Raw genomic sequence first — 14,331 nt, 5'->3', positions numbered from 1 at the left:
CAGATAAGAATCATCAGAAACAGTCATATCATTCAAAATCTTTAAGACATGGGTAGTGTCCTTTATATAAGAAGGGAGCTGTTGGGCAAGAGGTTTTATATGAAAGTCTATAAATTGGGAGGCAGGTTCTGTGAGAGACCCATTTGAGGATATAATGGGCCTTCCTGGTGGACATTCAAGGGACTTGTGCACTTTAGGGAGCATGTAAAATGTAGGTGTGCGGGGATGTTCCACATAAGAGGAAGTCATGTTCTTGTTTTGAAATCCATCATCCATTGATATCCATACTACTAATGATGACCAGAAAAAACTGCCATTTGAAAATAAACTGAAGGAGGATCTTGAAAAACTGACAGACTGGGTGAGACAACAGAAAGTCAAGAAATTTAAACAGGATGAAAATGACTACAAAGAAGGGAAGGTCTACCGCTGGTCTGAACAGAATCGCTATGGAACACAACGACAGAGGTCTGTATCCTTCAACCTTACAAGCAGTGATGAAGAATCTACTGCCTTCTCCAATGCATCCTCTCATGCATCTTCTTCTGATTTTTTGGACGAATGCCCCCAACCTGGAAGATCCATCATAAAAAAACAAGGAGGAGCAGGAAGAGGACAAAGGCAAAGAGCATCACAGCAACCCCCGCCGACCCTCAGGAGCAGAATGAAACAGTAATCAATCTATCTAATACATCTTTGTCTCCCGATTGTGTCAGTGTGTTGTCAAAAGGACTTTCTTTTTCTCCTACCTACCACACAAATGAATCCAATACTAAAGTGGACTTGTTCAGATTCTACCGCAGTCTCCACCTTAAAGCTTGGTATCACCACCATAGCCTAAGAAGTGTTTCAACTGTCCAAAGCTCCCCTTTCAGACCAAAATCACATTTTATGCCCCCAGCTTCTAATGCCACTTTAACTGCCTTTACAAAAAAAGTGGATTATGAAATTGAAGAACTTTTCAAAACCTCTGCTCAGAAGGTTAGGGAGAATCTGACTAAATCAGAAAAACTGGCCATTGATCACTCAATAATCATAAAGCCAGCAGATAAGGGGGGCGCAGTTGTGGTGCTGGACAAAGAAAAATACATTGAAGAAGCCCTACGACAGTTGAACAACTCTGAATGAATTTTTTTCCACAGCCATGGTGGCCGGATGGATTTCAAAACAAGAACATGACTTCCTCTTATGTGAACATCCCCGCACACCTACATTTTACATGCTCCCTAAAGTGCACAAGTCCCTTGAATGTCCACCAGGAAGGCCCATTATATCCTCAAATGGGTCTCTCACAGAACCTGCCTCCCAATTTATAGACTTTCATATAAAACCTCTTGCCCAACAGCTCCCTTCTTATATACAGGACACTACCCATGTCTTAAAGATTTTGAATGATATGACTGTTTCTGATGATTCTTATCTGGTCACTATGGATGTAGAATCTTTATACACAAATATTACTCATGACGATGGACTGAAAGCTTTAAACTACTTCTTAACCAACAGGTCTACAGACTGCTTTCCTCCATCTGATTTCCTAATTAAACTCACTGAATGGACATTGAAAAATAACATCTTTTTGTTTCAAGACCAATTATATATTCAGGTATGTGGCACTGCCATGGGGGCATGTTTTGCCCCTAATTATGCCAATCTTTTCCTAGGCCTATGGGAGAAGGAATATGTTTACAATAATGTCTACAGTGATGAGAGAAAATGGTATGGGAGGTACATTGATGATGTTTGCCTAATTTGGACTGGTTCTGAAGATGAGTTGTTTATGTTTCATGATAAGTTGAATAAAAATGACAGAAATGTTAAACTGTCTATGGAACATTCAAAGACAACTATTAACTTTTTAGATCTAACTATCTCAAAAGGACTGGATGGCCGGCTCCATACTACAGTTTTTCGCAAAATCACTGATAGAAACACTATGTTAAGAGCAGATAGTTTCCACCCAGTCTGGTTAAAAAACAACATACCTTTTGGACAATTCCAACGTCTGAGACGTATATGCGATTCAGACCAAGAGTATGAGAAGCAGGCCAAAATCATGTCTCATCGCTTTATACAGAGGGGCTACCAGACTGATGTTGTACAGTCTGCTAATGAAAAAGCTCTCTCCAAACAGAGGACAGATTTGTTTAAAAAGAAGAAAAAAAAGTCATCTAGTCAAGAACAAGTTTACTTTGTCACAAAATATAGCAGCCTTGCCAATCCGATTAAAAAGATAATTGTGTCTAATTGGAACCTGTTGAAAAGTGACTCTATTTTGAGAGAAGTGTTTCCAGTTCCCCCCAAAATTACGTTTAGGAGGGCCCCCACCCTTCGAGACAAACTAGTACCTAGCCACCTTAGTGTGAACAAAAAGACTACCTGGCTTCATAGACAGATAACCGGTACATACAAATGTGGTTTTTGCAACCATTGTTCCAACATAAAGGAATGCAAACAATTTGTTGACTTCAAATCTAACAAAACATACAACATACAATCATTCATCAACTGCAATACCACCTTTGTGGTGTACCGTTTGTCATGTATATGTGGCTGTTTCTATATAGGCCGAACCAAGAGGCGTCTAAAAGATAGAGTCTCTGAACATAAAAATGCCATCAGAAAGGTAAATTTGGATTATCCAATGGCGAAACATTTTCACACAGTACATAACAGCAATCCAGATGGTCTAATGGTTGAAGGTCTAGAAACAATAAAAAAGAATATTAGGGGTGGTGATGGGTTAAAATCATTATTGCAAAGGAAAACTTTCTACATATATACTCTGCAGGCCATGACATACCCTGGATTAAATGAGGAGATAGATTTTAGTCCTTATCTGTAATGACTTTTCACTTTCAAGTATTGATGTCTGTCCTAACCTAAATTTGCTGCCACCTAATGGTTCTTTTTTTCGTTTTTTTTCTTTACCTGGCTATTCACTGCCTTGTGACACCTGTGGGGCCACCTACTGGCCCTTGTATGTAGTGTTTACCTGAGAACTATGTGAATTCATTACCTGTGCTGTCCAGGTGTATGTCATTAGTTAACCTCAAAAGAGGCAATTGTTTGTTCGTGCAGTATACCCTGAAGAAGGCTCTGTGCCGCTACGCGTGGGTGTCTGCCCAGATCATGTTTTTAAAAAAAATAGCCATGTTTAAATAAAGGCTTTTTATAACTTTTTGAAGAAGAGTGCCATGGACTCCCTTTTCTTTTGATGACATTTAGTATTTACAGTAGACTTGGCTCTTCCAAAAGTATTTACAGTGGATTTGGCTCCTCACAGCACAATAGTATTTACAGGATTTTTACCTGTTTTTGTTTGAGTGGCAACCGACTTCATGTCTGCGATCACACTTGAACCCGCCCCATGATGATTCTCTTCCACTTCCTGGTTCTGTAATGATAAAAATGGGGCCGCAGGCTCGGTCATCGACACCCACCTGAATGACACACTACCCAAATATTCTTCTCCCGTTCCCCTCCACTCACCGCCTCCTCCTGCTCACCCCTGAGGGACTCGTCTGGTCCCCACTCTCCCACCCACTGAGGGGCCTGAGGGGTCAACTCACTGGGGAACAGCACTGGGCAGCAGAACAGGGTCAACAGTGTGGAAATAATAAATGAAGGTGAAACCGATAGCAGTGAAATGGGAAGACAGAGACAGTACTCACCAGCATCTCCAAAGTCCTTTGCCTGATTAATGGCCAGATGGCACCGACGCATAGTCAACCTGGTATGATGGACATCATATAATCTTTAAATCCTAATAATTTCTGGAATAAACTTAACAAAAAGCAACATGAGGAACTTGCCATCAAAAATGGAGGACTATGGAGACGCCATAAGCCCTGATGGCATCCTCAATGAAATGATTAAAAATGCAACTTTCGTCTGGCTATTCTAAAACTGTTCAACTTGCTTCTGAGTGTCAGATACTTCCCTGATATCTGGAATGAAGGAATCATTACACCTCTTTTCAAAACTGGAGACAAATTCTACCCTAATAACTACTGGGGCATCTGTGTAAACAGTAATCTGGGGAAGTTATTTTGTAGCATTTCAAACAATAGAATAATAAACTTCCTTATCGAGCATGATGCCCTGAATAGAAGTCAAATCGTTTTTTTTTACCAAAATGTAGAACATCAGATCATATTTTCACTCTACACACCTTAATAAATAAACATGCAAACCAAAATAAAAAATTGGTTTTATGCTTTTATGTAGATTTCCAAAAGGCCTTTGATTCTATTTGGCATGATGGCCTATTCTGTAAACTTATTGAAACTGGTGTAGGGGGGAAAACATACAACGTAATAAAAGCAATGTACTTAAACAACAAATGTGCAATTAAAATTGGAAACAAACAGAATTCTTCACTTAGGAACGGGGTGTGAGACAGGGCTGTCCTCAATCACCGACCCTCTTCAATATATATATATATTAATGGATTGGCAAAAAGACTCGAGCAGTCAGCAGCTCCTGGCCTCCTATTAAATGACTGAAATCAAATGTCTTCTCTTTGTGGACAACTTGGTTCTGCGGTCTCCAACAGAAGAGGGTCTACAGCAGAGCCTAAATTCTTTCCAGAACTTTCCAGAAGACTTTCCAGTAAAAAAATCCAGATATCAGGGAAAGAAATTAACCCTTGGTACATATGCAATCGATTCAAATGGTAATTTCAACATGGCCGTGAATTATTTGAAAGAGAAAGCAAGAAGGGCTTTCTATGCCATCAAAAAATCTATTCAATTTGACATACCCATTCGGATCTGGCTCAAAATATTCCAAACAGTTATTGAACCAAATGCATTATATGGCAGTGAAGTGTGGGGTCCTCTTATGTACAATGGATTTGAAAAATGGGACAAACATCCAATCGAAACCCTGCATGCAGAGTTCTGTAAAAGTATCCTCAAGGTACAGAGAAGCACACCTAACAATGGATGCAGGGTGGAATAAGGCCAATACCCTTTACTAATTAAAAATAATAAGGCCAATACCCTTTGTTTATTTAAAATAGAAAAAAGAGCTATCAAATTCTTCGAACATCTCAAAGCGACCCCAACTCTTTTTGTTATAAAGCCCTAAAAGTAAAAACAAGTCCCCTCATCCAGCTAGTCCCGAGACATACTAATAGTACAACTAACACAACTAATAGTCAGCCTCAGGACCTTGCCACCCTTTCTCAAACAATTCAGCCTAATCAAATTATAAATGGAGAAAAACAAAATGACTTATCATATTGGACTGAAACAACAAAAAGACAAAATAAACTTCAGGGCAATTACATGGAAAATGTTATTTGGTACACTGTGGCAGACTACCTATCCACAGTCACTGATACCAGACAGAGAAAAACCTTGACCAGGCAGGTACAGAATAAGCAATCACAGTCTGGCTATCGAGAAGGGCAGACACAGGCAAACCTGGCTGCCCAGAGAAGACAGGCTGTGCACCAACTGCAACCAAGGTGCCATAGAAACAGAGCTACACTTTATGGCTGAATGCTGCCAATGGAAGATCAATTCTTTCCTAAATTCAGAGAAATGCATCCAGACCTTCAAAACTTTAAGGGAATCCAAGTCGGAGAATATTATTATTAGCAGAGGAACAAAAGAGTGCAAGAGTCGCAGCAAGGGAGTCACGTGGGATCACCGAGCAAGATGGTCGCATAGTTGGAGCTCTCCTGTGAACCCATCAAAGTTACCTGAAATTCGCTAGTAAATTGTGTGCAGTCGACATACTTGGTTTTATAAGTTGATATTAATAGCCTACAGTTTAAGTGTCTGACGGTTTGAATTGTGCACTATGTCGTCGTCGAGAAGAAATACTGAAAAAAGCACTGTCGGAGCAAGCTGACTACCAATGCAGGAGCTAGCAAAGAAGAGAGTGAAAATGTGTTAGCATCTATGCAGCAGTCCTTGGAGAAAGCTATGGAAGAGATGGGAAGAGTTGGAAAGCTTCTAACAGCATTGCAAGCGGATATATCAGAAATTAAGGATGCCAATGCTGGGCTACGAACAGGCTGTTTTGCTCAGGCTGGATGAAGCTGAAAATCGAATCTCTCAGCTAGAGGATGACAACCATGAGCTCCGCCAAAAAGCAGATACAACGGCTATGAAGTGCGAGGAACTACATCGGGCTGTTGAGGACGCTGCCAATAGAGACAGGCGACAAAACCTGCGGCTTATTGGTCTGAAAGAAAAGCTAGAGAATGGTAAACCGTCAGAATGTGTGAAGACTATAATCTCCGAGGCACTAGGGGTTGAGCTTGATGGGTTGCAGTTGCAAAGAGTGCACCACGCTCCGGCACCTGTGCCCAACGACGGCTACCCTCCCAGACCAATAATAATTTGTTTTCTCAGTTTTCTGGAACGAGAGAGAGTGTGGAGAGCTGCAAAGAAGAAGTACAGGAACAAGGAGGAGATCGTATGGAACGGATGCAAGCGGTCATTATTCCCAGATATGACGAGAGATGGCGGAGAAGAGGAGAAAGTTTAAAGATGTGCGGAATCGTCTACATGATCTTGACGTGCGTTTCACCCTAGCGTATCCAGCGGAGCTGCGCTTTACATGGCAGGGGAAAAGAATGAAGTTCGACGATGACAGAGAGGCTATGTCTTTCTTAATAGAGAGTTAAAGGTGCAAGGATCGCCGAACAAGACGACAGAGCAGGAGCCTGCAGTTGAGTAGCCTAATTTACATGTAACTATAGGCCTACTTGGCTACCATTGACTCAACTAAGTTTCGGATCCGAGGGCGAACAGCTGACACGGGGGCAATAACGTAAGGATATTTCTTATCATGCCCCTTTTATTATTTTTATAAATGTTATTTTCTTTATTATCCGCTTTTTTTTGCCCTTCGGTAAAAGAACAATCTGCTGCTTTCAAAGGCAGAGTAGCCTAGGAAAAGCCTGACGTCAACATGCAGCCAATGCATGGCCTATGGCGCCTCCTTTTGAATATTCTCTTTCGTCCATGTAGCCTATAAAGCACATCGTTTAAAAATAAGATAACTCAATGTCAATACTGGAATGAAGTACTTGGGTATTAAGTTGTGTCCAGCCTTGGAAAACATAATTGCTATGAATATGTCACCTTTAATTAAGAAAATGAAGTTGAATTTGGAGAAATGGCGGCTGATTAATCTGACTCTATGGGGGAAAATTAGTATCATAAAAATGGTGGTGGCTCCACAATTTAATTACATCTCTATGATGATACCAGTAACACTTTCTGATGGAATATTTAAGCAATATAACAAGTTAATTACAGAGTTCTTATGGAATGGAAAACGGCCCAGAATTAGACTAAAGAAACTACTATCTTCACGAGATTGTGGTGGATTAGCACTTCCTAATGTGGAACTGTACAGCATACTGTAGCTTTTGAGATGAACAAACTGGCAAGACATTGGGGAACCTACTTATCTGGTCCTGGGTGGATTAAGATGGAGGAGGTGCTTGCATGCCCATATAGTGTTGTAAAACTAACTTTGCCAAGATATGTATGTGACAGAGTGCAGCACATCTGTCACGGACAAAGGCAGTTTTCCCGCTGCAGCACAAACAATGACTTTTGTTGAAATTAATATGAAAGCTTATGTATACGATATGTGTCTGGTTGTAACATTGATTGGGGACATGTGAAGTTGTGTGTGTGTGTTCTAGACCTGCTGTGTGTCTAAAAGCAAAGGTAATTCCACACGGGAACTTGTTTAGGTGAGTGTATGTACGGGAAATGAAGACGCAATATGCGTCGGGCCGACTGTAGCATATTCTATCTGAACGGTAATGTAAGCGATAAGCGCGCATTTTTAACATCAATGCTTACGAGCCGATAGAGAGAAATGTTAGGTCTGTATGCGGAGATATGCATTAACATGCTTACCTGTTGCCTGCTTGTAGTCTCTTCCGGGTATGGGGAGCAAACCGAGGTGCGGGGCATGGAGAACTTTTATGCATTCTGTTCGCGCTTTGAAGTGAGAAGCGCTCATTGGAGCAGGGGTGTCTAGACGGTTTATATTTGTTTCCTTAATGAGGTTTTATTGAGCATGATCGTAAGGGCACATGAATGTTTTTAGTAATGTGTATTGCTTGGATGTTGTGTTGGCCAAAATATGATGCCTATGTGTTAATTGATTTATATCGTTATATAAGACCTGTGGGTTAAATGGGGGCTGTTTAGCTCAGACGAGAGACTCCTCTGTAGCGAGAGGTCATGCCAAAGGACCTCAGAGGTCGGCCTAGTTATGCGTGGGCAGCGTCTCTGTGTTTATTTCTTGTTTTGACGAAGTGTTTGTTTGTTTGTTTGTCATCATTGTTTTGTTTTGTATTAACCTGCCGGCAGCCTAACAAAAAAAAATAATAATAAAAGAAAAGCCTTTTGACTACAACGCAGCATTTGTACATCCTTCAGTCTGACCCACCATCCGCTCGGGCGCACTCCTTTACAATGTAGCTTGGGCTAGATTCTGTGCAGAGATTGAGGAAATTATTTTTATGTTTGCTTTGGACTGTTTAGAAAAGATGCTTTGACGGGTTTGATGGTGGGGTTTCTGATGATGATGACCACTTGTGCCTCATGGACCATTTTTGTGGAGGGTCTCTCAAGGAAGAGAGAAGGGTTAGATGGGGTGGGTATGGGATTGTTTTCCATGTTCCCTGTTCTAAAAGGGTTTTGAGTGTAGTTTATTGTGTGTTAACTTTTTTGATTGGCAGCTGGGCAGCACCCTCTCTTTTTCGTTTCATTTTACCCTCATTTTCTGTTGATCATTTATATAGGCCTAGGCCGACATGTGGTGAGAAATGTTCTAGATATGTGAAGGACACATTTTTTCAATTTCTTAAGTCATGAGTAACTGTGTGAGAATAGTGTCCTGGAATGTGAATGGACTACAAAATCCCATTAAGAGAAAGAAATGTTTATCTTACCTTAAGTCTCAACAAGTTCACATTGCTTTTATACAGGAGATCCATGGGACTGAGTCGGAGGCGGTTAAATTAAAGAGAGACTGGGTTGGCCAAATTTATCATTGCTCATATTCCAGTAAAAAAACATGGAGTAGCTATTTTAGTGCATAAGAATCTGAATTTTCTCTTTATAAAAGAGCAAAAAGATGAAGAAGGAAGAGTTATATACGTAGAAGCTAAGATTAATGGAGTAAAAGTTAATTTATGTAACATCTATGCTCCAAATGTGGAAGACCCAGGTTTCTTCCATAACATAAACAAAATAGCAGGAAAGGTGGATGGATATACAGTCATAGCTGGGGATTTTAACCAAGTACTAGATGGAGCCTTGGATAAAACCACTTTTTCCAATCACATTCCAAAAGATAGAATGGCCATTGAGTTGTTGATAGAGGATATAGGCCTGACAGATATTTGGAGACTTGTCAACACAAAAGGTAGAGAATACACATTTTACTCTCACAAACATAAATCTCACTCCAGGATAGATTACTTCTTGATCAGTAATGATCTGGTTAACAGTGTTTCTGACTGCTCGATAGGCCCTATAGCATTGACTGATCATGCGACAGTGCATCTAGGATTAGTAATGGGGACAGATGGCAATAAAGGTAGTAGGTGGAGAATGAATATTTATCTGCTTCAAGACCCATTATTCAATAGTCAAATTGAAGAAGAACTTGATCATTTCTTCTTGGTGAATATGGGTACAACAGATAGAGTTGGAGCAGTTTGCTTATATCAGGGGAAAGATTATAGCACATTCCAGAAAGCTTATATCAGGGGAAAGATTATAGCACATTCCAGTAAGAAAAAAAGAGAGCAAATGTGACAATTAAAAGAGCTTCAATCACAACTTCAACTTAAGGACTCTGAGAATTTATTGGCTCAGAAACATAGTGATCTCCTACTGAAGCAAGTATGTGACTTGAAATTTAAATTGAATGAAATCTACAATAGAAAGGCAGAGTATGCCCTATTTAGACTTAAAAGTAATTACTATGAGAGTGGGGAAAAATCAGACAGATACGGCAAAAAGAGGCTAGTTACGTTATACCAGCGATTAAAAATAACAAAGGGGACTTGGTGACAAGTACTAGAGATATTAACAAAGTGTTTGAGAGTTTCTATAACCAGTTATATAAATCTGAGGCTAACCCTGGAAGGAGCGAATACGATACTTTTTTCTCTAAGATTCAACTGCCAGAAATGTCAGAGGATCAGAGGATGTTATTAGATCGCCCTATATCAGTAGATGAAGTCAAAAGTGCAATTTCATCAATGAGGATTGGGAAATCACCTGGTTTGGATGGTTTTCCATCAGAATATTATAAGAAGTATATTGACAAACTGGCTCCCATCTTAACAGAAGTGTATAGAGAATCATTTTCAGTGGGTAACCTACCAGATACGTTTAATGAAGCGTTGATATCTTTAATTCTCAAGAAAGATAAAGATCCTATGGATCCAGGGAGCTTTAGACCTGTTAGTCTTATTAATGTAGACTGCAAAATCCTGACAAAAGTTCTTGCTACTAGGCTAGAAAATGTTTTGCCACATTTAGTACATCCTGATCAAGTAGGCTTTATAAAAGGCAGATCATCTTCAGATAACATTAGACGTTTACTTTACCTCATGCAGATTAATCATAATAAAAATACGCCTATAGCCGCCATATCTTTGGACGCCCAAAAGGCATTCGATAGAGTGGAATGGAGCTTCTTGCATTACACTCTCCGTAAATTTGGATGTGGAGACAGTTTTGTCAAATGGGTGAATGTAATATATTCTGACCCAAGGGCAGCAGTAATGACAAATGGCATATCACATCACCGTTCTTTAAGTTAACACGTGGGACAAAACAAGGAAATCCTCTCAGTCCACTGCTATTTACAATGTTTCTAGAACCCTTGGCCGCTGCCATTAGGGCTGAGAGTAGTATTAAAGGGGTTTTACATGGGGAGGAGGAACACAAAATGTTCCTCTATGCCAGGGGTGTCCAAACTTTTTGACTCAAGGGCCACATTGGGTTTTGAAAATTGGCCGGCGGGCCACACACACAAAAAAATAATAATGAAAAAACAGAATTACTTTGTCATTTAAATGATACAAAACATATATATATATATATATTGTTTTGTATCATTTAAATGACAAAGTAATACTGTTGTAGAAAATGAATTTCTTACGAAATACTGTTCATTTGATGTTGTTTAATTCATTTATAAATGGTGCACTGTCACTTTAAGGCTCTTTTGCCAGCTCCACTAGCCTATGGCTAGTACTGTGCCTATGGCTCACAGTTTATAAATGGTCAGTAGTGGAAACTACTGTTGCCATCGCGATTTCCTTTTAAAGGTTTCTTATAAAAAGGAGATATCAATTATCAACAATAACAAGCCAGCTGGAAGCTGTCGCAGTCTCTCCCTCTTGTGCACGCTCAAATGCGTTCCCAATTAAATGGAGTAGCATAACGTAGTTAGATCTGCTGCAATGGAGATACTATGTATCTCGATGTAACAAGCTGTTTTGACATTGACATGGTAAACGCTTTCTAAGAAGAGTGTAAAGCAGTTTGCAGTAGCCTAAAGTTAATCACAACGTTGTCTATGCTGGAATAGCGAGTGGCCTATGATAACCTAATTAATTAAATGCAGGGCAGGCCGGATTAAAGTGCGTGGCGGGCCGGATCTATGATAAACTAATAAATGCTCGGCGGGCCGGATTAAAGTGCGTGGCGGGCCGCAGTTGGCCCGCGGGCCGTAGTTTGGACACCCCTGCTCTATGCGGATGACATTTTATTGATTATTGAGGATCCTCTAATATCAATCCCTAACATACTAGCCACAATAGAAGCTTTCTCAAAACTGTCAGGCTATAAAATAAACTGGCAAAAATCTGAATGCATGCCAATATCAAAAGGATGCAATCAATCTATACTAACCAACTTTCAGTGTAAATGGGTCAATACTGGAATGAAGTACTTGAGTATTAAGTTGTGTCCAGCCTTGGAAAACATAATTGCTATGAATATGTCACCTTTAATTAAGAAAATTAAGTTGAATTTGGAGAAATGGCGGCTGATTAATCTGACTCTATGGGGGAAAATTAGTATCATAAATATGGTGGTGGCTCCACAATTTAATTACATCTCTATGATGATACCAGTAACAATTTCTGATGGAATATTTAAGCAATATAACAAGTTAATTACAGAGTTCTTATGGAATGGAAAACGGCCCAGAATTAGACTAAAGAAACTACTATCTTCACGAGATTGTGGTGGATTAGCACTTCCTAATGTGGAACTGTACAGCATAGCTTTTGAGATGAATAAACTGGCAAGACATTGGGGAACCTACTTATCTGGTCCTGGGTGGATTAAGATGGAGGAGGTGCTTGCATGCCCATATAGTGTTGTTAAACTATTATCACATAAAAATACAGAAAACCAGACAATGGGAAGAAACTTTATTCTGCGGCATTCACAATGGGCATGGGCAAGAGCACACAAGATATTGGGTCTCTCACAATACAAACAAAGCTATTCCTCAATATGGAATAATCCCTCAGTTTGTATTGCAAAAAAGGCTTTTACTTGGCAATCATGGCTGGCGAAAGGCGTACGAGTAATTAAAGATCTGTACAGGGAGCAATTATTTATGTCATTTGAGGACCTTAAAGAGCAATTCCACTTAACAGATAGAGGGGATTTTTTGAAGTATTTGCAGCTGAGAAGTAGTGTGGGGTTTGTGTTTGGATTGAGAAGAAAGGAGGACAAAGACAATGTGATACAGGGTTTCCTTAATTCTCCACATATTCTACACTCAGCTATTCTATAAGAAGATGTCAAGTATTGAGACCAAGATGTGTGAAGGCTTAAAGGCCGTGTTGCAGGGTTCATTTTCCAACGAATTTGCACAATTTGCTTGTTGATAATAAACATTTAAACTGTTATCCATTGTATTTGATGTTGTTGGGTATCACAAAACGGAATATAATACGAAAAAGCAGCTACTATTTCACAGCGTTTGAAGTGATTTTCCTTTCCCCCACAATGCATTGCATTACGTCACCTTGGGGAGACTACGGACCAAAGCCCACCTTGAGACCCCTGAGAGTAACGAGAGAGGAGTAAAGAGAAACGAGTAAGGGATTGTTCAGCAGTAGATAAGATTATAGATAAATAGATAGGCTATAGATAGCCTAGATATGTATATAGACAGGTAGATAGATAGCTAGATAGATCATGTCATATGCTGGTCACAGGGGAGCTCCTCGACCAGCGGCCAAAATGCACTCGCTTCCCTAGTTACTGCAGCTCTCCACCACAGTTTCCATCGGGACGGCACAGCCCACACAAGCACCTGCAAAACTGCGACTTGCCCATATTATCTCCCTCTTTGGTAAACCGTACCCTGACGATGTCAATGGCAATCAATCACGAGCAGTAGTTTTCGAAAATATTCATGCTGAAGACACGACCAGCCTAATCGGCGGCGGCTAGAAGCTAAGTAACTGGGGTGGCTCACAGCTGGGACTAAAAAGTTAGCCCAGCTAGCTATCATGATGCTTCATATTCTGATCTTCTGACTAAGTTTGCCTGGTAGCCTACTTATCTGAACTAACGACATTATCACTATCACTAGATATAAAGAAAATGTTGACTTTCATTCGGTGCTGTTCACTGACAGTAACAAAAAAAGTGTCGTAATGTTATAAGCATAATACATTAAACTGAATAGGTGCATTAAATGTAGCCTCATAACGAGGCCTCTCAAATTCAGAAAATTGCATTAAACTAAAATCGGAAGAAATTGTTATCTTTGTTAGACCATAGGGTCGTTGTCATATAAATGCTGTAACGAAATTCGAAGTGTAAATATACAAACTTTATGTTGAAAGTGTAACCGCGACCGTTTCCCATAGGAATGAATGTAAAACATACCCTCCAAAACGAGACCTCCCGAAATTCAGAAAAATTACTAAATTGATATCAGGCACCGTTATTACCATTGGTAGATCATAGTGTAGCTGTGATATAAATGCTGTGACGAAATTCGAAGTGTAAATATACAAACTTTATGTTGAAAGTGTAACCGCGATGTCCATTGAAATGCATTGAAATGAATGAAGCGCAGATCAAGTAGTCCCCAAAGTGACGTCATCACCGAATTGCGTACAAAAAACCTGCTAATGCTAAAAACAACAAAAACTGGCATTTAACACCATTTGGAGACATTTTTAAAAATGATATACATAGATTGAGTGCTTTATGTACCCATTAATCAACAGTGGTGGTTAACCTGCAACACAGGCTTTAAGGACTATATGGCAGAACGATTTTGGTC

At 39.8% G+C, this 14,331-nt stretch overlaps 1 protein-coding gene across 1 annotated transcript in view; it reads right to left on the bottom strand.

The window, feature by feature from the left end:
- Window positions 1-14,331, bottom strand: part of LOC143138945 (RNA helicase Mov10l1-like) — a 54,215-nt gene that overhangs the window by 22,325 nt on the left and 17,559 nt on the right. Inside the window, exons 13-16 of the mRNA XM_076299444.1 lie at window positions 3,675-3,733; window positions 3,460-3,584; window positions 3,313-3,379; window positions 1,986-2,005 (exon numbers count right to left, since the gene is read on the bottom strand). Coding sequence (XP_076155559.1) covers window positions 1,986-2,005; window positions 3,313-3,379; window positions 3,460-3,584; window positions 3,675-3,733 — 271 coding nt within the window. The remainder of the gene's footprint in view (window positions 1-1,985; window positions 2,006-3,312; window positions 3,380-3,459; window positions 3,585-3,674; window positions 3,734-14,331) is intronic.

The sequence above is a fragment of the Alosa pseudoharengus genome, unplaced genomic scaffold, assembly GCF_046254945.1.
Source record: "Alosa pseudoharengus isolate Yale_2024_CS ecotype anadromous, Long Island Sound unplaced genomic scaffold, YU_APseudo_1.1 YU_APseudo_1.1_scf_10, whole genome shotgun sequence".
Taxonomy (NCBI): domain Eukaryota; kingdom Metazoa; phylum Chordata; class Actinopteri; order Clupeiformes; family Clupeidae; genus Alosa; species Alosa pseudoharengus.
This window is presented reverse-complemented; position numbering and strand designations above follow the sequence as displayed.